General features: G+C 42.5%; 1 protein-coding gene across 4 annotated transcripts in view; it reads left to right on the top strand.

The window, feature by feature from the left end:
* The window catches only part of cars2 (cysteinyl-tRNA synthetase 2, mitochondrial), a 63,811-nt gene that overhangs the window by 33,595 nt on the left and 3,298 nt on the right, over positions 1-26,918 (top strand). For all 4 annotated transcript variants that reach the window (XM_041200033.1, XM_041200036.1, XM_041200034.1 and 1 more), the window contains 6 exons: positions 966-1,033; positions 7,174-7,240; positions 7,324-7,462; positions 8,454-8,577; positions 10,855-10,953; positions 19,987-20,244. In XM_041200033.1, coding sequence (XP_041055967.1) covers positions 966-1,033; positions 7,174-7,240; positions 7,324-7,462; positions 8,454-8,577; positions 10,855-10,953; positions 19,987-20,244 — 755 coding nt within the window. The remainder of the gene's footprint in view (positions 1-965; positions 1,034-7,173; positions 7,241-7,323; positions 7,463-8,453; positions 8,578-10,854; positions 10,954-19,986; positions 20,245-26,918) is intronic.

Here is a 26,918-nt window from a genome sequence, read left to right as displayed (position 1 = left end):
TTTATTAATTGGCCTCGTTGGGAAACAAGCATTGCAGCCTTGTGATGAGGGGAATTATTTTGTGGCTTAGAAATGAGCAGAATGAATGTAATTGACTTCAAGCCCTGGAGCAGTGCATCGTAACCCCTGTTAAGATTGTGCTATGTTTTTGAAAGTGTTTCGCCAACAACAGTGAATTGTTTGCTGGCAGAGGGATCTCTGAGTTTGTTTAGCTGCTTAAACTGCTAGCATGTTGAGTGCCTTGATCTAAGAATGTAATTCTTGAATTTCCATGAAGAGGCTGACAATCCAGGCTTTTTAGTTTTTGATTCATGAGATTAGAATTCTTTTGGCCTAAGGTTCTTAGTTCCAGCAGTCCTGCTAATTCGTTGCGCAGTAGTGAAATTATTAATATAAAGCTTTAAAACGGTTCTTCTGTTTAACCAGATTTACAGCTCTGCTGCCATTTATTTGTATTTAACCTGGGAACCTAGATATTTTTGACCAATTTGTTCCTTCTTACCTGTGCTGAGCTTTGGCCTTTCGGTAATTGATCTTATACTGTTCCATATCCCTGCTTTCTCTCCAGATCTTTTATTCTACATTCTTTCAGTAGTTATCCATATTTGTTGAATGTGGCCATTGACTTCACACCAAACATCACATCCCAATAATTTATCCTGGAAGTGTTTCTTCTAATCTTCCCCATTTTCTGTTGAGGGCTTATAATGAGATCAGGGCTAGTCGGTGAGGCTTTGAAATTGGCAGTAACCGGAAGCAGGCACTGTGGTACTGGCTGCCTCCTTTACATTCTGACTGATCTTTTCTGTGAAAGTTGATGGTAAAGAAAATAGGATGCAGTGTAAAATGGACGGCAGATTTATCATCACCCGTTTCATGCTACCTTCCAAGACCAATTTCAGCCCTGCATGACTTCAACAATGGAAAGAAAACATCTTTATCTTGTCTGCATCCCTTTTGTTCAGGGCATTTGCGTTTGAAAGGAAGTGAAGCAAAGATGTCGAAATCTTTGAAAAATTACATCACAATTAAGGTAACTATCCATTTGTTTACTTTTTCCACTGTTCCTTTTTTTAAAAAACATTTTCCAATGAAAGCTGTTAGGCTGTCATAAAAATCTAACTGGTTCACCAATAGCTTCCAGGGAAAGGAACCTATACCCTTAGTTCTACAGGTGAATGTCTTTCTTTACTATCTGATTGTCTCATATTGTCTTCGGGGCAGCTAGGGCTGGGCAACGCAATTTGCTTACATTCCAAGAGCAAAGGTTCTTGGGGCCTTGTGTTTCCCAGTAAGATGTCCTTCAGACATTCCCTAATAGAATATAATTTTCAGAGTATCTGGAGTGCAGATGAAGAATGCATTTGACCAGGGACTTCAAGAAGAATAGGAAGCTAGGTAAAGGTGGAGGGGTAGCACTGTTAGTCAAGGTTGGTATTGGTGCAATAGTTAGAGATGATCTTGGTTCAGATTAGAATGTATAATTGGTTTGTGTGGAAATGAGGAATAATAGGGGAAAGAAGTCACTGGTGGGAGTGGTCTACAGGCCTCCTAACAGTAACCACAATGTCGGATAAAGTATGCAGGAAGAAACATTTTGTGCTTTTGATAAAAGGCTGGCAATAATCATGGGTGATTTTAATCTACATGTAAACTGGAAAAATCAGATTGACGGTAGTAGCCTGGATGAGGAGTTAGTTTCTTAGAGCAGCACATTCTGGAACCAACCAGAGAGCAGGTTTTATTAGACTTGATATTGTGTAATGTGACAGGATTAATTAATGACCTCAGTGTAAAGGTACCCCTAGGTAGCAGTGACCACCATATGTTTGAATTTTACATCCAGTTTGAAAGGGAGAAGAATGGATCTAAGACTAGTATCTTAAATTAAATAAGGGCAACATTGTGGGGATGAAAGCTGAGCTAGCCAAAGTGAACTGGGATACTAGGCTGGAGGATAGATCAATAGAGAAGCTGCGGCAGACATTTAAGGGGATATATTTTAGAATACTCAGGATAAGTAAATTCCTACTATAAAGAAAAATTCTAAGGGGAGGGCCCACCATCCATGATTAACTAAAGAAGTTAAGGAAAGCATCAAACTTAAGGAAAAAACATACAACTGTGTAAACATGAGTGGCAGATCAGATGATTGGTCAGAATGTAAAGAATGCCAGAGAATGACTAAAAGGTTAATCAGGAGAGAGAAATGAAAGTATGAGAAGAAGCTAGCTGGAAACGTAAAAACAGATAGCAAAAGTTTCTACGGGTATTTAATAATGAAGAGTAAGTAAAGTGAGTGTTGGTCCTACAGAGAGAGAATGGGGAGTTAATAGATAATATTGAAATGGCGGATGAAATGAACAATATTTTGCGTCTGTTTTCACTATAGAGGATACAAAAAAACATTCCAGTAATAGCTGTAAGTCAGGAGGTGGAGGTGAGAGAGAGGAACTTGGTGAAATTACAATCACTAGGGAAATGGTACTGAGCAAACTGATGGAGCTGCGGGCTGACAAGTCTCCAGGTCCTGATGGACTTCATCCTAGGGTCTTAAAAGAGGTGGCTAATGAGGTAGTAGTGTGTTGGGGTTAATTTTCCAAAATTCCCTATATTCTGGAATGGTTCCATCAGACTGGGAAAGTAGCAAATATAACCCTTCTATTCAAGAAAGAAGGAAGGCAGGAAACTCTAGGCCAGTTAGCTTGACATCTATCGTGGGGGAGGTGTTAAGGTCGATCATTAAAGAGGTTATAGCTGGGCACTTAAAAAAACTCAAGATCATTGCGAAGAGTCAGCATGGTTTTGCGAAAGGGAAATCATGATTAACCAATTTATTAGAGTTCTTTGAAGGAGTAACATGTGCTGTGGATAAAGGGGAACCGGTGGATGTACTGTACTTGGATTTTCAGAAGGCATTTGATAAGTTGCCAAATCAAAGATTATTATGGAAAATAAAAGCTCATGGTATAGGGGGTAACATATTAGCATGGATGGAAGATTAGCTGGCTGGCAAAAAACAGAGTATGCATAAATGGTTCTTTTTCTGATTGGCAGGTTGTGATGAATGGAGTCCTGCAGGGATCTGTGTTGGGGCCTCAACTTTTTACAATTTATATAAATGACTTAGCTGAGGGGAGCGAAGACATGGTAGCTAAATTTGCAGATGACACAAGGGTAGGTAGGAAATTAGGCTGTGAAGAGGATATGAGGTTGCAGATGGATATTGAGGTTCAGTGAGCGGACAAAACCTGGCAGATGGAGTTTAATGTGGGAAAATATGATGTTGTTCACTTTGGCAGGAAAAATAAAAAGTAGAGTATTACTTAAACGGGAAACAACTGCAGAATTCCAAGCTGCAGAGGGATCTAGGTGTTCTAGTGCATGAGTCACAAAAAGTTAGTATGCAGGTACAACAAGTAATTAAGAAGGCTAATGGAATGCTATCCTTTATTACGAGAGGGATTGAACATAAAAGGAAGGATGTTATACAGGGCTTGTTGTAATGGAGTATAGAAGAGTGAGGGGTGACTTGATTGAAGTATATCAGATTTTGAACAATCTCTACAAGGTGGACATGGAAAGGATGTTTCCTCTTGTGGGTGAGTCAGAATTAGGGAGCACTATTTTAAAATTAGGGATTGCCCTTTTAAGGCAGAGATGAGGAGAAATTTTTTCTGAGGGTTGTGCGACCTTGAAATACTGCCTCAGAAGGCAGTGGAGGCGGGGTCATTGAATATTCTTAAGGTAAAGGTAAAGAGATTCTTGTTAGGCGAGGGAATCTAAGGTTATCAGGGGTAGATGGGAATGTGGAATTTGAAACACAAACAGATCAACCATGATCTTATTGAATGGCGGAGCAGTCTCAAGGGTTGAGGGGCCTACTTCTCCTATTTCATATATTCATATGTCCCGCTCTCCAACTGGATGAAGGAAACCCACATACTTATTCTAACCTGGGACTGAAACATTGCAGGTTATTTTGTACAGTTAGGCTGCAGGTGTGGAGGTGTAAATGAGCTTTAGCCCTGATTCTCCAACTGCTGCAAGCAAGGATTACCTCAGAATTACCTCTGGTCAACTTGCTGAGGAGCAGTAAAGAAAGAGCCTTCTGCTTTGCTGACTAATTGAGAGAAATAAACAGTCCTCTCCAATGAGCAATCTCAGTGTCCGATAGGAGAGAAAAACAGTAACAAGTTGATGCCGTTAAGCTTTCAGATTAGTCTGACCAATTTGAGAAAAAAAACTTCCTAGCATCTAGCCAATTAGCTCCTACATTGAACTGGCATGGACAGAATGGTTGGAATGGCCTTCTCCACTGTAATCGTTCCCTGATCCTATAAATGTTGACTGAATCTGTAGAAGTGAGCTATCGACCCAAGGGTCATAGCAGTAATAAAATTTCAAAAGATAATGGCTTAGAGCATCTTTGTGTAAAATAAGTTCTGTGACCCTGGGCAATGGTTACTCCTTGGCTTTTAATAGTTGTCCCTACAGTCAGTATTATATAATAAAAGTACTGCTGCTGAAAACTGACAAGTGTGCTGTGTTCATCCTCCTCTGGACAGAAGAAATGCACGAAGGAGACTGAACAGCCTGGGGTTCTTTACTCTAGAACAGAGAAGGCTGAGGGCTAACCCCGTAACTGTCTTTAAAATTAAACCTGTACAAACAGATAGTGCCAAATAACTTGCATTATATTAGATAGAAACTGCCCCTTGAAACCACAGACACTTACAAATTCCAAACTAATCTCACCCTTCATTTCACCAAATCCGTTTGTAATCGAAAACATGGGATATACGGTTGGATACAAGGCAGCAAAAGGTGAAAGAAATGACTTTTGTGAAATGTGGAGTTCTTTATCCAGCATTCACTGGTAGGGAAACCCCTCTATCTCGAGGATGCCTGCATGGCTCTGTCCCAGCGATACAGAGGGTTCACTGCCACTGTGCCTGCTGGATTAAGAACTTCCCATTCCACAAAAACCGGAAACTGTACCCGAATGTCTGGTACGGGCGCAAAATGACATGGACCTCCATGGTATTACCTCTATTCATATGGTATATCACTGGATTAAACTTCTTGCATCTGTGAACCCCATCCCATTGCATGACATCACCTGACCCCCGCCGCAGAGAGCTGTGACAGCATGGAGCACAGTTGGGAGGGGCCTGTAGAATTGGGGCTCATTGGTGTTGACCTTCGGGAGAGGGTCTTATGTGATGGTCTTAGCATTCAAGGGAATAATGAAGTCAGGTGTGGGAAGGACTCTGAAATTGGGGCAGGAAGTGGTAGACTGGGGAATTCGGGATGAAATGCAGAGTGGCGAGTGGAACGTCAGGGTGAAGTAGAAAGAGGGAAAAAAGGAAAATGAAGAAAGAGCCTGGGAGTTGGGGGTTGGTGTTTGCAGGAGGCAGGTTATTAAACTGAGGGCTGTTAGATCATGGCATCCTTCGCCACATGTAATTCTGAGACTAATGTTTAGTATGAAAGGGAAGGGAATTAATATTTGAAAAGGAGGAATATAAAAGTGTCTGAGGGGAATTCAGGAGAGTGTAAACATCAGGAGCTGAAATGCTCCTCCTGTGTCTCCTGCTTACTGCAGGCTTTCTGGTTCTCGGAACTTCTCACACACCAGCTGCTAATGTGAATCTACAAGCAGAAAGAGTCAACTTCAGTGAACCCAAGCATTACATGTTAATACATGTCACGTGATCGTATTGTCAGATATCATGTGGTCAGAACATCATGTGATCAGAATTTGAGGAGCATGGATGCAGCGTTGAAGCAGCCACACAGGGGAAAGCTCTGGTCAGACTACGAGCAGTGGGCATGACATGCGAGCCCAGGTATCTAAACACAAATCGAAACGCAAGCCGGGCACTCCAAACACAATCCTAAACACAAGCCTGGGCACTGCAAACACAAGTCTGGGCGCTCCAAATACAACTTTAAAACACCGAAGTGGCTGGAGAGAGAGCAGGAAAATGTACCATTGTGATTGGAGAATTGAATCTCATTTCACCAGTACATCAAGCACTGATGAGCTCCTTGCAGCTTCTACCAACAAGCAGGGAATAGAATTGAAACTGAATCCTGCCACCAGGGCTCCAGAATAGGTACATTCCTAGGTGAGAAGAGAAAAGAAGGAAGGGGAGGTGCAGCCAATCTTGGGGTATTTGGTTCATCTGATTCACTACATATACAGCATTTTTGAAAATAAAGACATCGGCAAATAAAGGAGACCTAATTCAAGTCCCTTAGGTTTCCCTAATTTACAGATTTTGCAAGATAAGATGGTCACTACTACATCCAAAAGGGAATTCAGGAGAAGCTTCTTTACCCAGAAAATAGTGAGAATGTGGAACTCACTACCACAGTGCGTGGTTAAGGTGAATAGTATAGATACATTTATGATGTAGATATATTTAAGGGGAAGCTAGTTAATTGCATGAGGGGGTAAGGTTTAGAAGGATATGGGGTAGGATTTTTCGCATGGTGGGGTTTTCCACCCTGCCATCCAAAGGGTAAGCTGGGACAGATCTTGGGGGCATGCCCAATGTAGAGAAGGAGATGACCCTGCCCTTCTCGCCTGATGCTCAAAAAGGGTGAGATCCTTCCAGCAGCCTCAAAATTGAGGCCGGGCAGTAACAGCCCTTAAGTGGTCATTAGTTGTCTACTTAGGGCCTCAACTGGGGCAAGGGCTGGCCTTGGCCTCGCCTGTTCCCCTGTAAAATTGCAGACAGGTCAGGGCATGTGGGAGGAGGGTGGGAAGGCCACTTGGGGAATTTTATGACCCATTTTCCATCCCCCCCCCCACCCCCCCCAGCCTGCAAAGCCTGCTGGCGGGGGACCATAAAATTCTGTCCTTGCTGGTAAGGTGGGAGGAACAGACTTGACTGGGACATTAAAACCAGGTTGGACCAGCTGAGCCAGTTGGCCTGTTTCTGTGCTGTACATTCTCTGTTTTACAAAGACTCAGGACTTGATTCTTACCATGTAGTGAAATTGATGCATTTCCTGGCGACAGCTTAGTATTTGCGCTGAATGGATTGGCGAATTTGTCGAATGAGGACTGCTGTGCCCCAGCACATTATTTTTAATACTTATCAATACTTTATACATGTAATGCACAATGATAACATTTCAATTTCTCTGATTATTAACCAGAGTTTCTTGGAAAAATTCTCTGCAAATCATTTTCGAATGTTTTGTCTTCTATCAAAATACAGATCAGGTAAGAAAGCTTTAATAGCTTGGAAAAAAGGTTGATGTGTGATGGGAGGACCATGCTGAATCTGTATTGTGTTTGAATTGTAGCAGTGGAATACAGTGATACGAGCATGACAGAGGCTGGAAACCTTCTCCATTCCATTTCAGCTTTTATCAATGACGCGTCTGCTTACATGAAAGGACAGTTGATCTGCCCATCGGTCGATGAAACTTTGTTGTGGGAAAGGTAAGGCAGAGGAAAAGAAAGACTTGCATTTCTATAACGCCTTTTGCAGCCTCCGGGCATCCCAAAGCGCTTTACAACCAAGAAAGTAGTTTTGAAATGTAGTTACTGTTATAAGAAATGCAGTGTCACTTTGCACACAGCAAGCACCCACAAACATCAATGAGATAATGACCTGATAATCTGTTTTGAGGTGTGGTTGAAGATAATTATTGGTTATGAAACTGGGGAAACCTGCCCCCACTCTTATTTGAAATAGAAATCATCCAAAAACAGCCCGCTCTGCAGTATAGCACTGAATTTGTGCTCAGGTCTCAATGGAGTGAGACTTAAACCCATGACCTTCTGATTCTGAGATGACAGTGGTACCTACTGAGCCACAGCTGATGTTTGTGTGATTTGTAAACACTGTTGTGTGCTACCCTTTCAAACTGTGACCCCCTCAGACTTTTTTATCATGTTGTTTCAGGAAATAGGCTCGTTAAAGGGCTGGGAATTCACCAAGCCACAATGCTGCTATATGTTGTACCCTGTGTCACAAAGCTGAGCTGATCCAGCAGGTAGAAACACTTTCTAAAAATAATCCCCTTTCTGCAGTGTCCAAATGCCTTATTCTGCAATGACCAGCCAGGGAAAATCGGCTGGCATATTGATCAAAAACTAACAGTAGTGAGCGGGCTGACCATGTGATCCAGTGCTGCCAAATGGGGAAGTGTGTTCTCTGGGAGCACCTGCGATTTTCCATTTTAATCAAAACAAAAGCCACTGGCTGCTATGCCCAGCTTTCCTGAGAGTAATGTACCCTGCTGGGAGTGAAGGATCACACAATTATCCCTCTGGTTTCATTCTTTAGGCTATAATCACATCAGATGCTTTCAATAACAATAATTTTATAGTGCCTTTATTGTTGTGGCTCAAAAAATATATAGGTTTGTCTTTCTTTATTTTTTAAAGTGTAAATTGCGTGCTCTCTGCTTTTTTCTTTTGTATCCAGGTTAAATGCAGCTAAAGTCAATGTGCAGGCTGCCTTCGCTGATGATTTTGACACCCCAGGGGCTACTGATTCAATTATGAACCTCATTCACCATGGCAACAGACAGCTTCAAGCAGTTACCAAGGTAACCCATTAGGATTTCACAATCCCTCTGAAGGTAGTGCATTATTCAGAGTAAGGCCACGATGGGTGTATTAGATTTTTCAAGACCATCATTAGGTTTGTTGAGGTGAGGCGGGGGTTTGTACAGTGCTTTGATAGTTAGTGTCGCAGCTCTCTTGGGAAGCAATGAGAAAGATGAGAGACTCTGGAGCATTAAGTTTCATTACGTGCACTAATTCGAAATGAGCTGTTGTTTTTCAGCTTAGGAACTCATTCAATTTAAATCATAACTTCACTAAACTGATGTTAGGGATTGCAAGTTGTAGCACTGGTCCTTTTGAAGTCACCACATGTAGTGGTTCAGGTGAATACTTTAGATGCATTAAAGGGGAAGCTGGATAACACATGGATTGACAGACTGGGTCTCCTCTCTCTTGAAAAAAAGGAGGCTAAGAGTGGTCTTTAAAATCATGAAAGGTTTTAATAGAGTAAATGCAGAGATAATGTTTCCTCTTGTTGGGAAGAGCATAACTAGAAGCCATCGATATAAAATAGTCACCAAGAAATCCAATGGGTAATTCGGAAGAAACTTCTTTACCCAGAAAGTGGTGAGAATCTGGAACTTGCTACCTTAGGTAGTGGTTGAAGCATATGGTAAAGGTACACTAAGGGCAAACTAGGCAAGCATTTGAAGCAGTAGGGAATAGACAATTATGATGGTGGAGTTGGATGAGAAAAGATGGGAGGAGGCTCAAGCAGAGCAAAAACACTAGCATAGACTGGTTGAGCCAAATGGCCTGTTTCTGTGCCGTATAACCTGGTAATCCTATGAGGGAGAAAGAAATGGAAAGATATACTGATAGGGTAAGATGACGTAGAGTAGAAGGAGGTTTGTGTGGAGCATAAACTGGCACAGACCAGGTGGGCCAAATGACCTGTTTGGGTGCTGAACGTTCTATGTAATTCTAATCCATCTGAGTTGCTATTGGCAGTGGTCCTGAGGTTGGTCAGTGTTAAATGGTGCTGGAGAAAGGAAGCAGAGGCAGGGAATATTGCAGCGAATATTATCTTTTCATGCCAAAGAATTCACTCACTTTGGACTAGATTAGTTATCAGAAAATATTTGGGGAAGTAAGTCTCTTCCCCAAGGAAACCCACGGCATAGCTTTTCCCCAGGATGCAGAGAATCTTGTTAGCAGTGTACTGTAAGTGGCAACAGATTTAGTTTCTCCACTAAGCCACTGTTCAGTAATGTGGATGGCTGCACGCATACTGGCTTCAAATGGGCAGCAAGGAATCTTCCACTAACGTTTGAACAAGTTTGTTGACACTGCATATAAAATACAAAGTGAAGATTAATTGATTGAATCATAGAATGATACAGCACAGAAGCAAACCATTCAGCCTATCGTGCCTGTGCCAGCTCTGAGAGAATTATCCAAATTGATCCCCATTCCTATGTCATTTTTCCCCATTCTATCCTTTGTAAATTTTTCTTCCTCAAAATGTTTATCAATTCCTTTTGAAAGCTTTCCAACCCTGTTTCTGGCAAGGTATTCATGCCCTACTAACCCACTGTATTTAAAAAATAACACATTCTCCATCACTCCTCCTTTGTCTTTTCATGGTAACCTTGTTGTCCACCAACTGACCAGAGGATTTTTAAAAAAATTATTTGTCTTATCAAAACTTTTGATAATTTTGAACTTTATTTTTGAGTGAAAAGCTCTCCAGTTTCTCTGGTCGCCCTTCACAACTCAAGCTTCCCACCCCTGGTATTACCCTAAACATTGCTGGACCACCACATAGACTCTCCTCCACTAGAACAGCCAAGACTGGACACTGTTTTCTCGATATGTTTCAATCAATGATTTTCTGTAGGATTATCATTACACCAGTTTTATGCTCCATGATCCTACTTATAAAAGAGAGGTTGCCATTTTTGAAGGGGTTGCATTTTGTAGGGTCAGTATGGAGCTGCACTGTTGGAGGGCCAGACTGAGGCACCACCACATTGTCGAAGGGTCACTACAAAGGGAGCGCAGCACTGTCAGAGGATCAGTTTTGAGGGAGTGCTGCACTGTCAAACATGCTGTTGGATGAGATGCTAAACTGAGGCACTGTGTGCCCTCAGGTGGATGTAAAGTATCCTATCAGACAATTCAGTAGGGTCATTACAAGGTCTGAGAGGATTGGTGTTAGTTCTGAGATCAGTGAGCACTGAGAATGCATATATATTTGTGGCTGAAATTTGACCGTTCTGGCATACCTAACAGTCAGCTCTTTATGTTTATGGCAGGAGGGCGACTACCCCAGGAGTCCTGCTGTGTTTGGGGCAATAATCTCTTATATAGAGCGATTCTTGGATGTTGTTGGTATTTCTCTTGGAGAAAGTCAGGTGAGTAACTGCAATGCAGGAAGTCTTTCAGAGTTTCTGTGTTGCAGAGTTGATTTAGTCTTTGCATAAAGTTTGAGTCAGCTGAGGCAGTCACTTCGCGACACTGCATATTGGCTTACAGGAGAAGGATATTCCATTAACATTTACTCCCAAGATATGCCTGAGGCAGCCACACTTTTCTTTTTCAGCTGATGAGGATTCTAAATCTCCATTATGGCTGATCTTTACTGCCTTCTATTTATTAGTGCATTGAATCCAGTGGGTGATGCATTACCTGACTCTGTCTGCTTTTTAATGCTGACTTCAGTATTCTCCACATTCATTATTTACCACTTGCTCATGTGGAGGGTAAATGGCAGGCACTGGAAGGGCAGAGTGACCGGTTTCCATATGGTAGGTTCAGTTTACAAGGTGGCTAGCCTGACTGTGGATCCATAGAAAGGGAATGATGGAAAAAATAGTGGTGCTTAGTGATGACTGTTGGAACAGGCAATGCTTTGAACACTTCCCTATGTTATAACAGTGACTACACTTCAAAAGGCCTTCATTGACTATAAAACGATTTGAGATGTCCTGAGATTGTGAAAGGTGCTATATTAGTGCTAGTCCGTCTACCTTTTTGAACACACAGAATATCTGAAATTATTAAACCCACTAGGAATTTTGTTCATCCATCTGAACCTCCATAATCTTTGATAATGCAGTACACACTCAGTACTGACCCTTGGACAATGTGGTGCACCCTCAGTACTGACCCTCTGACAGTGCAGCGCTCTTTCAGTACTTACCCTTCGACAGTGCAGCATTCCCTCAGTACTGACCCTCTGACAGTGCAGCACTCCCTCAGTGCTGCTCCTCTGACAGTGCAGCACTCCTTCAGTTGAAGGGCTCAATTCCTGGAGAGATGCTTCAACTTACTATTGAGGTAGCCATTTGTTTTGTTTTTAACAAAGATTTAGCTAGGCCATTCTGGAGCAGGATTTAACTAATTGTGTATTGGAATACTGCTCAAAATTATACAACCTGTGCTGTTGGGCTTTGTCAGCTGAGTACCCAAAGAAAATTGGTATAATCTACAATACTGCAATTGACACCATTTTGAAAGCACCATTTGGACAGCTGAGGGTACACGTATTTGGACAGCTGAGGGTACACGTATTTGGACAGCTGAGGGTACACGTATTTGGCTGCAAAATGGCCTGAAATAGAAAGAAAGATTGCATTTATGCGGCACCTTTCTTGACCCCGTGATGTCCCAAAGCGCGTGACGGTCAGTGAAGTACTTTTGAATGTAGTCACTGTTTTAATGTTGGAAACAAGGCAATAGATTTGTGCACAGAAAGATCCCACAAATGGAATTGAGGTAATAGCTACATAATCTGTTATTGATGATGTTGATTGAGGGATAAGTATTGACCGGGACAGTGGGGAGAATTCCACTGCTCCTCTTCGAAATAGTGGCTGTGGGATCTTGCACATACACATGAGAGGGCAGAGGGGGCCTTGGTTCAACACTTAAAGGCATGGTTTCCTGTTTCTAATTTGACAACAAGTCATTTCTAAGTGGAAGTTGAATGAAGAAGGAAGATAATTTCCTACTGTACTGGTTGTCATCTTCATTCTTAGGACCATAGGAAACAGGAGCAGGAGTATGCCTTTCAGCTTTTCAAGTCTGCCTCACCGATTAACTTGATCATGGCTGATCATCCACCTCAATGCCATTTTCCTGCACCATCCCCTATATCCCTTGAAATCTTTAATGCCTAGAAATCTACCTATTTCTGTTTTGAACACACTCAATGACTGAGCCTCCGCACCCTCAGGTAGAAAATTCCAAAGATCCACCACTCTCTGACTGAAGCAATTCCACCTCATCTCAGTCCTAAATGGCCTGTCCCTTATTCTGAGACTGTGTCCGCTGGTCTAGACCCCCCAACCCCCAGCTAAGGAAAACATCCTTCCTGCATCGACCCTGTCAAACCCTGTGAGAATTTTGTAACTTTCAATAAGATCACCTCTCATTCTTCTAAATTCTAGAGAATGCAGGCCCAGTCTGCTCAATCTCGCCTCATAGGACAATTCTGCCATCCCAGGAATCATTCTAGTGAAACTTTGTTGCACTCCCTCTATGGCAAGTATATACTTCCTTAGGTAAGGAGACCAAAACTGTATACTCCAGGTGCAGTTTCACCAAGGCTCAATGCAACTGCAGCAAGATATCTGTACTCCTGTGCTCAAATCCTCTTGCAATAAAGGCCAACTACTATTTACCTTCCTAATTGCTTGCTGAATCTGCATGTTAGATTTCAGTGACTTATGAACAAGGATACCCCATGTCCCTTTGGACATCAACACTTCCTAATACTCCGCATTTCTGTTTTTCCTACCAAAATAGGTAACTTTGTACTTTTCCACATTATATTCCATCTGCCATGTTCTTGCTCACTCAGCCTGTCTAAATTCTCTTGAAGCCTCTTTGCACCCTCACAACTCAGAAAGCATTGTCTCCAGTGGCAGGAGGGTCAGTAACCAGAAGGACACAGACTTCAAGTGATTTACAAAAGAATCTGAAATGATATACAGAAACACATTTGCAAGTAGTGAGTTGTGATCTGGAATGCACGAAAAAGTGTTGGAAGCAGATTCAATAATAACTTGAAAAGTGAATTAGATAAATACTTGAAGGAGGAAATGTTGGGGAAAGAGCAGGAAGTGGGATTAATTGGATAGCTCCTTCAAAGAGCCAGCGCAGGTACAATGGGCTGAATGGTCTTCTTTGACATTTTATGGTTCTATATATGCCTCCTGCCCGCTCCCTGATTTTCTAGTTTTGATTTTCCTCCTGTTTGCCCATCCTTGGCATTGTTTTTATTCCCTTGCATTGAGTTGGCAGTGGAACTGACTTGTGGCTCCAGTATGAATTCCTTCAGCTAGGCAAGAACTACCTGACAGCAAACTCTTAATGATGCAGTTTTTATTCTGGGTTTGTATGGGGAGACTGGATTATATCGAAAGATCATACACTGCGCAGATCATCTCACCATCCACCCAGCAGAAGCTTGAAACTTCCTTCAATGCTCCAATGGTTTGAGAATGATTAGACAGACTATTGTACAAACATTTCAAAATTTGCTTTATGGAGTAGAGAAGTTGCTTGCTATGTTATATGTTCTGTATCTGCTGATCCTCTGGTCTGTAATTCCCTCAAATTTTTTGACTAGCTGATGTGAAAACAAGCTAAATATATCTCGAAAACAAAAACAAAAATACCTGGAAAAACTGTTGAAGAGTCATGCGGACTGGAAACGTTAACTGTGCTCCCTTCCACAGATGCTGCCAGACCTGCTGAGTTTTTCCAGGTATTTTTGTTTTTGTTTTCGATTTCCAGCATCCACAGTTTTTTGCTTTTATCTTAAATATATCTTGACTTGTATTTACAAGCAGCCTTGTAAAACTAAGAAAATGTAGGCGGACTCCCATTATTTGATCTGTTTTAATGCTGGATAAACCGTTACACTCTGCTACTAAGAGTGGACTTCTGTTTCTTTGTTTTACCCTCTGCCAAAAATTCAGTCAGGGACAGAAATTGGACAGACACTTGAGGGAAATAAAGTTGCAGGGCCACAGGTTAGAATGGGACTGACTGAATTGCTCTACAGAGAGCCAGCATGGATTCGATAGACTGAATGGCCTTTTTCTGTGCAGTATGGATTGTATGACTGGGCAACATGGGATGGTGTCTAACATTCCAGACACACCTCACTCCAGCAGTTTGCAAATAAGAGTGAACCTTTTGTTGAGACTATTGCCTCATGGAGAGCTGGAGCTGAAATGTGAATGAGGCAAAGTATTGATGTCCTATTTGGCTTGGACTCTAGTAAAAACAAAAAATGCTAAAAATGTGCAGCAGAATCAGTTCATCGCCATGTGGTTCTGTGAAAGGGCCCACCACCCAGAATGGTGGCCTTTTGTTCTCCTTCAAGCTATCTGCAGAATGCTTCTAGCAGATTCTGCTTCCACTTCAGATTTCCAGCATTCACTTTTTGTTATGTATTTCTTTAATGTATTTTTTGCTGTCATTGTGAAAACAATCACTCCAATTCTATGGGAGCCCCTTGCGTTTGGTCATCCACTCTTATAAACAGGCCAGTTGAGGTGCAGTGAAGCCCATTGCAGGGTGTCCCATTGCAGTGGGTAGGACAAGAGAATTTCCTGTGTTTCGAGGAGCCTGAGCGTCAGTGTGTGGAGTCTGATGCTTTTTGAGCCAAGATATACCATCAGATCATTTGCATGGTTTTGCTGTTCCATTGCTAGATGTCCTGCTGGCTAGAACTTTCTCAGTTAAAGTACAGAAAGCTTTCAACTAGATAAGTTGGTTCCTGGAGTTTCAGACTTGGTAATTCTGACAGACATGGTTACATGGGGTTTCACTGTAGGGCCGACACAGATCATTATGCTTTTGCTAAATATTAGCTTTTATATGTTTTAGGTTGTGTGGCATGGAGTGGAGTTGAGACAGGTCCACTGGTTCACTTTCTCTCTTGTAGGCACAGCTTGCTAATTGCTCCTACTTTATTCCATATCTTTGCATATCCTCCTTGTATTTTCTTAAACTACTTTCTGTGCTTTTGAAACAGATGTTGTCCTAAGTGCTGATTTATTGCTTTATAACTGAGATATTCTGCTTTTTATGAGGGGCACCATGTGTTATTGATCTTTGAAGAGATTTTGCAGATGATAATGGTCTTGCGTTCCAGGTCAGAAGGAGCCACTCTCTGAGTCAATTGCCTCACTTTCTTGTGGTGCGTTTGATATTTTACAGCACGGTGTCAACATGCTGAATCTAATATTTTAATGTTAGTGTGTCAAGGGGAGTCAGGTTATGGAGTTTTGGGATGGTTGGTGTAGGGGTGTCAGGATGTGGCAGGAGGACAGATGCATATGTTCAAGGACAGAATTTGTAAATAAGTATCTCCATCTTTTTGATTGGTTCCTGGAAAATGAACAAGTGCCCCTTATCCATCTGCATTTTGGATGAAAAAGTAATTAACTGATCTGCATAAATAAATCTTTCTGTGAATACTCAATTATTTTATTCTCTCAATCTCAGGAGAATAACAGGCAGTTGCTCAAATCACTGCCTTGGTCTCAGTTTGTTGGCCTGTCTCTCACTGCCAGGAACATTCTCTCAAGTGAAAAATAAGTTTTGCCTCAGTTACCAGGTCATCCTCCAGCTTGTTTTCAAATCATTTGGAAATATAAACTCATGAATATTATTGTTGTTCAAGGAACAATATTCTTCACGTTTTGATCTGTGAAACATAAATACAGTTTTAAACAATAATTGTTCTTGAATCCATTTAGCAAAGCCAAGCATGTGTGTTCCAAATATTCTCATTATTTTCTATTTTTAAAAATTAGCAACATAATCATCCTTTGAAAAGGTTCTGAAATTTATGGTCCTGATTCTGTTTATTTTGAAACTAAAGAAAAGTAAAACTTTTTTTACTTGAGGATAAACAGGTACAGAGCTGAGCATATCCTATTGATTTATAATGGCAATTCTCCCCACCTCAGTCAGGATAAACAGGACTGTTTTCTAGACAGTTAATCTTGCTATTGTGAAATGTATGATTTTTAATCAATCTCGGTCTATTATAAGTCTTACTTTGAGCCTAAGATTTTTGGATTTATGCAGTCAAAAAGGCAAACAGAAAGGAATTGAGAAAAAAGAACTTAGAAGATTATTTTTCTGTTTTGGAGTAGATCTTCATTGGTTCTCATATGTAAGGGTCTGATTTGAGAGAACTTAATCTATCAGTGGCAGCAGCAGTGTACATAATAAAACATGATATTAGAATGTGATGAGAACACACACACACACACACACACACACACACACACACACACACGAGTTGAGAAAAATCAGCTATTCCTGTAATGCACAGAGCTTATCCAGGCTCTGATACCTTATGCAAGCTCTGATACCTTATGCAAGCTCTGATACCTTATCCGGGCTCTGATACCTTATCCAAGCTCTGATACCTTATCCAGGCTCTGATACCTTATCCAGGCTCTGATACCTTATCCAGGCTCTGATACCTTATCCAGGCTCTGATACCTTATCCAGGCTCTGATACCTTATCCAGGCTCTGATACTTATCCAGGCTCTGATACCTTAACCAAGCTCTGATACCTTATCCAAGCTCTGATACCTTATACAGGCTCTGATACTTATCCAGGCTCTGATACTTATCCAGGCTCTGATACCTCATCCAGGCTCTGATGCCTTATCCAGGCTCTGATGCCTTATCCAAGCTCTGATACCTTATCCGGGCTCTGATACCTTATCCGGGCTCTGATACCTTATCCGGGCTCTGATACCTTACCCGGGCTCTGATACCTTACCCGGGCTCTGATACCTTACCCGGGCTCTGATACCTTACCCGGGCTCTGATACCTTACCCGGGCTCTGATACCTTACCCGGGCTCTGATACCTTACCCGGGCTCTGATACCTTCTTTCAAGTCATATTTTCTTTCTTTCTCATTTTCTTTTCCTCTCACTTATGTCTTTTATCTCTGGGTATGTTTCAGATTCCCTTACATTTGTCCTGCTGTGCAGGTCTCTGTTGCCTTTCCTGCTCCCACTGTGTGGCTCTCCTCTAATTTTCTATCTCTCTTGTCCTTTTTCTCTTTTTGTGTATCGTCCTTTTGTTGTTTCTCTGCTTTTGTTACTGTTTGTTCCTCTTGTACCTTTTATATTCATCACAAACCAGTAGGATACAGATTGTGACCAACAGTGTGGGGCTTTGGACAGAATGCATTGCAAACATTGTGTGCTGTTCTGGCCCCTAAGACATTCAAGTTTTGCTAAAAGTGAGAAATTTGATTGGTTGTTAGTTAGTAATGTTTTGTTGAGTAAGGATATTAAAGGTTACAGAGCCAGGGTTGAATACATTGAGTTCAGATACAGACCAGATTCGGAGCCTGTCAACTTCAGACACTCAGTATGGTTGACGTATTTGACCATTGTTATTGTTTATGCTGTTGGCATGTGTGAAGTCTCTAAAATCTGATACAACAGATGTGCACCAGATGTCTGACTTGTTAAACTCTCTAATAAAATGGAGCCTTTAGGATAAAATTGATACATTTATTTGTGCATGTAGTAGAGGTGAGTAAGGGTGCTCTGGCTTATTAAAGTACTCAGTAGGTTCTTTAACCCCTCCACCTCACTTTTATCCATCAGTTCTGGAGAGATGTGCTTGTGATAAATTCTAGTATTGCTTCACAGACTGTATTCTGAGACAAACAGGATAAAGTTAGTAATAAAAACAAAAATAAAAACAAAAAACTGTGGATGCTGGAAATCCAAAGCAGAAACAGAATTACCTGGAAAAACTCAGCAGGTCTGGCAGCATCGGCGGAGAAGAAAAGAGTTGACGTTTCGAGTCCTCATGACCCTTCAACAGAACTGGAGTTCTCGAAACATCAACTCTTTTCTTCTCCGCCAATGCTGCCAGACCTGCTGAGTTTTTCCAGGTAATTCTGTTTTTGTTTAGGATAAAGTTAGTTTCGTTGAAAATACAGTTGCACAGTGGCTGGAGAAAGTGGCACATGTTGATCTCTTCCTGACCTTTTTAACCTGCTTTTAGTTTCCTGTAGTAGTATCTCTTAGTCATGTGACACAGTTATGAAAATGAAAGTGGCCCCTTAAATTATTTGATCTCTTTGACAATGTTAAACCTAGTTCAAGCATCAAGTTAGAAGTCTTTTTTTAAAAAATTGTCAACAACCACATTCAGCAAAACTTTGAATAAACTGTGCTGCAGTATGTTTCCAAGTTACCACTGAACAATACTGAGACATCTGTAACCCTATCAGTTAATGTTTTTATTGAAAAACTGGGAGATTAGTTGAGTGTTCTTCATTTTATTTGAGTGGTCAAATAAAATAAACAGGAAATTTGTCAGCTTTGAGTGCTGAACAGATTTCTTAAAGTGATTATTTTTAAATACCAAGTTAAGTTGCCTCGGTAATTTTGTGGTCAGAAATGTTATTGATGGGGTAAGATGAGGAAGGGTGGGAGGAGAATTGTAAACACTGATATGGACCAGCTGGGTTGAGCGGCCTTTATCTGTCCTATACTCTGTATGTAACACTGAGCCCTCCTCTCTCTCCCGCTGTCTGCTCCCTGTACTGTCATACTTCCATTGACCACTACCTCACACTTGCTGTTCAAGTCACCTCCTGCTTGCTTTCTATGTGCTGCACCTCCCTCCACTGCTGTAAACAAGAGGGGTGGCAGTGATTACTTGTCATCTCCAGAATGTGACAAACCACTCCACAAATAGAACTGAAAAATACCCCCGCTAACTTAATTTACAATTTTCCTCCCAGTTTAATTTTGCGTCATTGCACACTGTAATATTTGAAGATTCCTCAAGGCTGTACCTTGAAAAAACCAGCTGTTTAGTTGATGGGATGAACATTGCAAGCAGAGTTTGGCTGATACCAGGAGAGGTTGTGGTTAGGAAGAAAGTGGGGCTCTTTACCACTGGCTAAGGGAGAATTTAATAGAAAATTTCATAATTTTGAGAGGGTAAAATAGTGAAATATATTTGGTGTTTTCCATTGGTTAGTGAATCAGTGACACACACATGCTGATTACTGAGGTAAACAAACAGGGAAAATTTAAGAAATGACTGTAACATCATTCACAGGGGAATTGATCAGAATCTGAAAATAAGTAATATAAGAGGATACAGGATGTGGTAATAGTTGACAGAACAAGAGTTAGCTCCAGCATTGGTTCGATGGGCTGAATGATCAGCACCTATAACTTCTGTGGTCAGTTTTTGTTTTTGTCTGTTTTTTTCAACTAGCAGTCACCAGTAATTAATCCCTGTATTTAGTAATGGTGGAAATTAAGCTCGTCATGCCCTGAGTATACAGAGCATTGGGTAGCCTCACTATTGTTATCCTGGCTCTGCTGTTTTGTTTCACATGTTTATTTTTGTTCTTTTTCCAGGTACGGGCAGTAGACCAATCTTCAGCCACCCTTCGCAGTGTCGCTGAGCAGCTGGTTGGTTTTCGACAGGAAGTAAGGAAGTTTGCCCTGGCAGTGGATGACCAGGAGCTGGCAATGAGTGAAGGCAGAGAGCTGTCCAAGGAAGAGAAACAGCAGGTGAAGGAGAGGCATAGGCAGCTGCTGAGTGAGCGGCAACCTCTCCTCCAGACCTGTGACTCGCTGCGGCAGAATCTCAGTGCTATAGGAATAAATATAAAGGTTAGTGGGAGATGTGTGACCATAGCAGAGAGATATGTGGAAAAGGACATATGAAAACACTTACTGGTCTATTGGACCTGTTATACACAGTCCTGGTGTAACTTCTACACAGCACTGCCCCTAGCCCCTTACCTTGTTTCCCATCAATGACATCTCTTGAGGATAGGATGATACCAGAAATAAAATAACTCATCCTAAAATTGAAATTGATGACAAAAGGGATTAATTCTGAGGGCAAGTTGCATAGACTCAATTTGTATTCCCTGGAATATTGACCTAATTGAGATGTTTGAGATGATTAAAGGATTTGATAGGGTCGATGGAGAGAAACTATTTCCTCTGGTGGGGGGAGTCCAAAACAAGGGGACAGAATCTTGAACAAAAACAGAATTACCTGGAAAAACTCAGCAGGTCTGGCAGCATCGGCGGAGAAGAAAAGAGTTGACGTTTCGAGTCCTCATGGCCCTTCGACAGAACTAGGTGAATCCCAGGAAGGGGTGAAATATAAGCTGGTTTAAGGTGTGTTGGGGAGGGGGGGGGTGGCGGTTTGGGTTGGGGGAGAGAAGTGGAGGGGGGTGGTGTGGTTGTAGGGACAAACAAGCAGTGATAGAAGCAGATCATCAAAAGATGTCACAGACAACAGAACAAAAGAACACATAGGTGTCGAAGTTGGTGATATTATCCAAACGATTGTGCTAATTAAGAATGGATGGTAGGGCACTCAAGGTATAGCTCTAATGGGGGTGGGGGGAGCATAAAAGATTTAAAAATATTTAAAAATAATGGAAATAGGTGGGAAAAAGAAAAATCTATATAATTTATTGGAAAAAAACAAAAGGAAGGTGGAAGAAACAGAAAGGGGGTGGGGATGGAGGAGGGAGGTCAAGACCTAAAGTTGTTGAATTCAGTATTCAGTCCGGAAGGCTGTAAAGTGCCTAGTCGGAAGATGAGGTGTTGTTCCTCCAGTTTGCGTTGGGCTTCACTGGAACAATGCAGCAAGCCAAGGACAGACATGTGGGCAAGAGAGCAGGGTGGAGTGTTGAAATGGCAAGCGACAGGGAGGTTTGGTGATATTATCCAAACGATTGTGCTAATTAAGAATGGATGGTAGGGCACTCAAGGTATAGCTCTAATGGGGGTGGGGGGAGCATAAAAGACAGACCGCAGGTGTTCTGCAAAGCGGTCGCCCAGTTTACATTTGGTCTCTCCAATGTGGAGGAGACCACATTGGGAGTAACGGATGCAGTAGACTAAATTGGGGGAAATGCAAGTGAAATGTTGACAGAATCTTAAAATTGGAGCCAGGCCGTTCAGGGGTGAAGTCAGGAAGCACTTCACACAAAGGGGAGTGGAAATCTGGAACTCTCTCACTACAAAGAGCTAATGAGGCTGGGGATCAATTCAAAATTTCAAAACTGAGATTGATAGATTTTTATTAACTAAAGGTGTTAAAGGATATGGGGCAAAGGTGTATATATGGAATTTGGTCACGGATCAACCTCGAACTAATTAAATTGAGGAATAGCTTCAGGGATTGAATGGCCTCTTCCTGTTCCTATGACAAACTGTGTTAAATAGCTCCTTAAATAGACCAATACAACTCAGAGTTGGAAGATGGCTAAACAAAAACAGAATTACCTGGAAAAACTCAGCAGGTCTGGCAGCATTGGCAGAGAAGAAAAGAGTTGACGTTTCGAGTCCTCATGACCCTTCGACAGAACTTGAGTTCGAGTCCAAGAAAGAGTTGAAATATAAGTTGGTTTAAGGTGTGTGTGTGGGGGGCGGAGAGATATAGAGAGAGAGAGAGGTGGAGGGGGGGAGAGGTGTGGTTGTAGGGACAAACAAGCAGTGATAGAAGCAGATCATCAAAAGATGTCAACGACAGTAGTACAATAGAACACATAGGTGTTAAAGTTAAAGTTGGTGATATTATCTAAACGAATGTGCTAATTAAGAATGGATGGTAGGGCACTCAAGGTATAGCTCTAGTGGGGTTTTTTTTTTAAAATAATGGAAATAGGTGGGAAAAGGAAAATCTTTATAATTTATTGGAAAAAAAAGGAAGGGGGAAACAGAAAGGGGGTGGGGATGGGGGAGGGAGCTCACGACCTAAAGTTGTTGAATTCAATATTCAGTCCAGATGGCTGTAAAGTGCCTAGTCGGAAGATGAGGCGTTGTTCCTCCAGTTTGCGTTGGGCTTCACTGGAACAATGCAGCAAGCCAAGGACAGACATGTGGTTTAGAGAGCAGGGTGGAGTGTTCAAATGGCAAGCGACAGGGAGGTTTGGGTCATTCTTGCGGACAGACCGCAGGTGTTCTGCAAAGCGGCCGCCCGGTTTACGTTTGGTCTCTCCAATGTAGAGGAGACCACATTGGGAGCAACGAATGCAGTAGACTAAGTTGGGGGAAATGTAAGTGAAATGCTGCTTCACTTGAAAGGAGTGTTTGGGTCCTTAGACGGTGAGGAGAGAGGAAGTGAAGGGGCAGGTGTTGCATCTTTTGCGTGGGCATGGGGTGGTGCCATAGGAGGGGGTTGAGGAGTAGGGGGTGATGGAGGAGTGGACCAGGGTGTCCCGGAGGGAGCGATCCCCACGGAATTCCGATAAGGGGGGTGAAGGGAAGATGTGTTTGGTGGTGGCATCATGCTGGAGTTGGCGGAAATGGTGGAGGATGATCCTTTGAATGCGGAGGCTGGTGGGGTGATAAGTGAGGACAAGGGGGACCCTATCATGTTTCTGGGAGGGAGGAGAAGGCATGAGGGCGGATGCGCGGGAGATGGGCCGGACACGGTTGAGGGCCCTGTCAACGACCGTGGGTGGAAAACCTCGGTTAAGGAAGAAGGAGGACATGTCAGAGGAACTGTTTTTGAATGTAGCATCATCGGAACAGATGCGACGGAGGCGAAGGAACTGAGAGAATGGGATGGAGTCCTTACAGGAAGCAGGGTGTGAGGAGCTGTAGTCGAGATAGCTGTGGGAGTCGGTGGGTTTGTAATGGATATTGGTGGACAGTCTATCACCAGAGATTGAGACAGAGAGGTCAAGGAAGGGAAGGGAAGTGTCAGAGATGGACCACGTGAAAATGATGGAGGGGTGGAGATTGGAAGCAAAATTAATAAATTTTTCCAAGTCCCGACGAGAGCATGAAGCGGCACCGAAGTAATCATCGATGTACCGGAGAAAAAGTTGTGGAAGGGGGCCGGAGTAGGACTGGAACAAGGAATGTTCCACATACCCCATAAAGAGACAGGCATAGCTGGGGCCCATGCGGGTACCCATAGCCACACCTTTTATTTGGAGGAAGTGAGAGGAGTTGAAGGAGAAATTGTTCAGCGTGAGAACAAGTTCAGCCAGACGGAGGAGAGTAGTGGTGGATGGGGATTGTTCGGGCCTCTGTTCGAGGAAGAAGCTAAGGGCCCTCAGACCATCCTGGTGGGGGATGGAGGTGTAGAGGGATTGGACGTCCATGGTGAAGAGGAAGCGGTTGGGGCCAGGGAACTGGAAATTGTTGATGTGACGTAAGGTGTCAGAGGAATCACGGATGTAGGTGGGAAGGGACTGGACAAGGGGAGAGAGAAGGGAGTCGGAAGATGGCTAGTCAGTCAAGGACTTAGGAGAGACTGACTAAATGATTTAAATATGGTTCATTTGGAGCACAATGTACTGATATTCTGCAGTGCTTAGTGATTAACAAGTCACAATGTCCTATAATACACAATGCATAGGCATTAACCACTGTTTGCGCACTCTTTTCATGTTACACCAGACTTTACATTTCTCCCTACTGTGCCCCAGAAAGGTTGAACTATTGTGGCCTTGCATTAAACTTCATTGGCTGAACAGGCTGTGACTGCCCTCTGCTGCTCAAAGTACAGATTGCACCGCTGCGATGCTGCATTGCAAACTGCAAAGCCACTGTTTATCAGCAGAATGTCCTTACTGAAACGGGGCTTTCAAGAACAGCCTTGTCTCCCTGTGGACCCCTTGGTCAGGACTGGATTAAGTGCTTAGATTTGTTTGACTTTGGTATGATTCCTTTAAGAAAAGTTTTAATACTTAGTGAAGATTGCATTAATCTTGAGAAGCGGATGTCTTTCCACCTTGTCCATTGTTTCCCTTTAATTATAATCATGCCATTGTGGATTAGGTGGAGGATGGTGACAAATTTCTGTGGGCAGCCAATTTTGAGGAGGATTTGTAGTGGATAGAGCCAAAGACCTCTTATGGGTTGAAAGAGGCAGTGTACAGTGGCTGGTGCTGTGCTGTGCACTACTCTTGAATTTGCCGTGCAGTGAAGATCATGTCTGTGGTGCCTCTCGAAGGGTGAAAACCACACCGGCTCTGGAAGGAACTCTCCAGACACTGGGAGGGCCAATTGAGGTGGATCCTTGCAACAATCTTCTCTGTGGCAGACAACGGAGAGAATCCTCTGTAGGCAACACAATCAGACTTGTGTCCCTTCTCGAATATAGTCATGGTCACAGCGTCCCTGAGACCCCCGGCATGTGTTGTTCTTGGGAGATGAGGTTGTGCGGCCATGTATGGAGTGTCTCTCCACTGTGTTCCAGAATTTCCATAGGGATTTTATCTGCTTCAAGGCCTTGTTGTTTTTCAGCTGCTGAATGGCTTTTTCAGCTTCACTCCAGACCAGGATAGCACCAAGATTGAGCAAACCGGGATATTGAGGAATGAAGTTGAGGACATTCAAGTCGAAGGCAGAGTCTTGGTTGAGGAGTTCTTCAAAACGTCCTCTCCAGTGAGACACCGACTGCCTCCCAGTCCTTGACGAGCTCGCCCCCATCTCGGCACTCAGTGGGGTGGGGCCTCGGCTGTTTGGGCCATAGATCATCTTAATAGTGCTGAAGAAACCATGTATGTCGTTGGTGTTCGCAAGTTGTTGGATCTCCCAAACTCTACCCACCATTTGTTCTTAATGTCAATATAAAATTAAACTTTCAGTTCTGTAATACATTCCATGACCACCAAATATCCAAAAGCATTATACAGCCGATGAAGTATTCTTGAGCAGAGTCACTGTTGTAATGTAGAAAATGCAGCAGCCAATTTGTGCACAGCAAGGTCCCACACACAGCAGTGTGATAATGACCAGTTCATCTGATTTTGTGATGTTGCTTAAGGGATAAATATTGGCAGAGGATACCCAGGTGAACTCCCCTGCTCTTCTTCAGAATAGTGCCATAGGATCTTTTACATTCACTTGAGGGGGCAGACAGGGTTTCAGTTTAATGTCTCATCCCAAAAATGGCCTTCTTAACCTGCATCAGTACTTGTGATTTCTGTATCTGTACTCCTGATTCCCCTGTTCCTCTACCCTATTCAGACACTTTCTTTCCAAGGAGTCTGTGACCTCCTCCTTTCTACAGTGTATTACCTCGCACTTAATCTGCATTGAAATTAATTTGTCAAATCAGGTTACGGTTCTTACTGTTCACATTCCACTCTATTCTCTCAGTTGAAAAAAGTTCACTATAAATTAGGATTGGCTATTACTGATGAACAGATGGATAATATCGCCGCTACATGGAGCATCTTGCTTTAGTTTTAGAACCATAAAAAAGCTACGACGCAGAAAGAGGCCATTCTGCCCATTGTGCCTATGCTGGCCATAAAAAGAGAAAAAAGAAACTAGCCGCTCATTTTTAATCCCACTTTCTAACACCTGGTCTGTAGCCTTGCAGGTTACAGCATTTCAGATGCAGATCCAGGTACCTTTTCAATGAGTTGAGCGTTTCAGCCTCACCCACCAATCTAGGCAGTGAACTCCAGACGCCCATTACCCTCTGGGTGAAAAAGTTATTCCTCATGTCCTCCCTAATCCTTCTACCAATCACCTTAAATCTATGCCCCCTGGTAATTGACCCCTCAGCTAGGGGAAACAGGTCTTTTCCGTCTACCCTATCTAGGCCCCTCGTAATTTTGTACACCTCAATTAGGTTACTCTTCAGCCTCCTCTGTTCTAAGGAAAACAACCCCAGCCTATCCAAGCTTTCCTCATTGCTGCAATTTTCAAGCCCTGGCAACATTCTTGTAAATCTCCTCTGTACTCTCTCCAGTGCAATTATGCTCCTCCTGTAATGTGACCAGAACTGTACACAAAACTCCAGCTGTGGCTTAACCAGCGTTTTGTAAAGTTCCAGCATTGCATCCTTGCTTTTGTATTTAATACCTCATCCAATAAGGGAAAGTATTCCATATATTTTCTTTACCACCTTATCCTCCTGTCCTGCCACCCTCAGGGACCTGTGGACATGCACACCAAGGTCTCTCACTTCCTCTACCCCTCTCAATATCCTCCCATCTTTTGATGCAGCAGTGGACAAGAGATCCGGGGTATGAGAGGAAGAACTTTTTTTTACACAGCATATGGTAATGACCTGGAGCTCTCTGTCTATGAGGGTGGTTGAAACAGAGATGATCAATGATTTCAAAAGAAAATTGGATCGGCTTTTGAAGTTAATAAACCTGCAGGGTTACGGTGATAGAGTGGGGGAATGGGACTGACTTGATTAGCCAGTAAAAGAAGGTACCCCCTTGAGATCTAAAGCAGATATTTGTGTACCATTTTAATCATTTTGAAAATAGATTGTTCAGCTATTTTATGTCAGTTATCAGTTATAAGGAAATTCACTCAGTTCAAACAGTACAGTTTGTCTT

The sequence above is a fragment of the Carcharodon carcharias genome, chromosome 11 (genome assembly GCF_017639515.1).
Source record: "Carcharodon carcharias isolate sCarCar2 chromosome 11, sCarCar2.pri, whole genome shotgun sequence".
Taxonomy (NCBI): domain Eukaryota; kingdom Metazoa; phylum Chordata; class Chondrichthyes; order Lamniformes; family Lamnidae; genus Carcharodon; species Carcharodon carcharias.
This window is presented reverse-complemented; position numbering and strand designations above follow the sequence as displayed.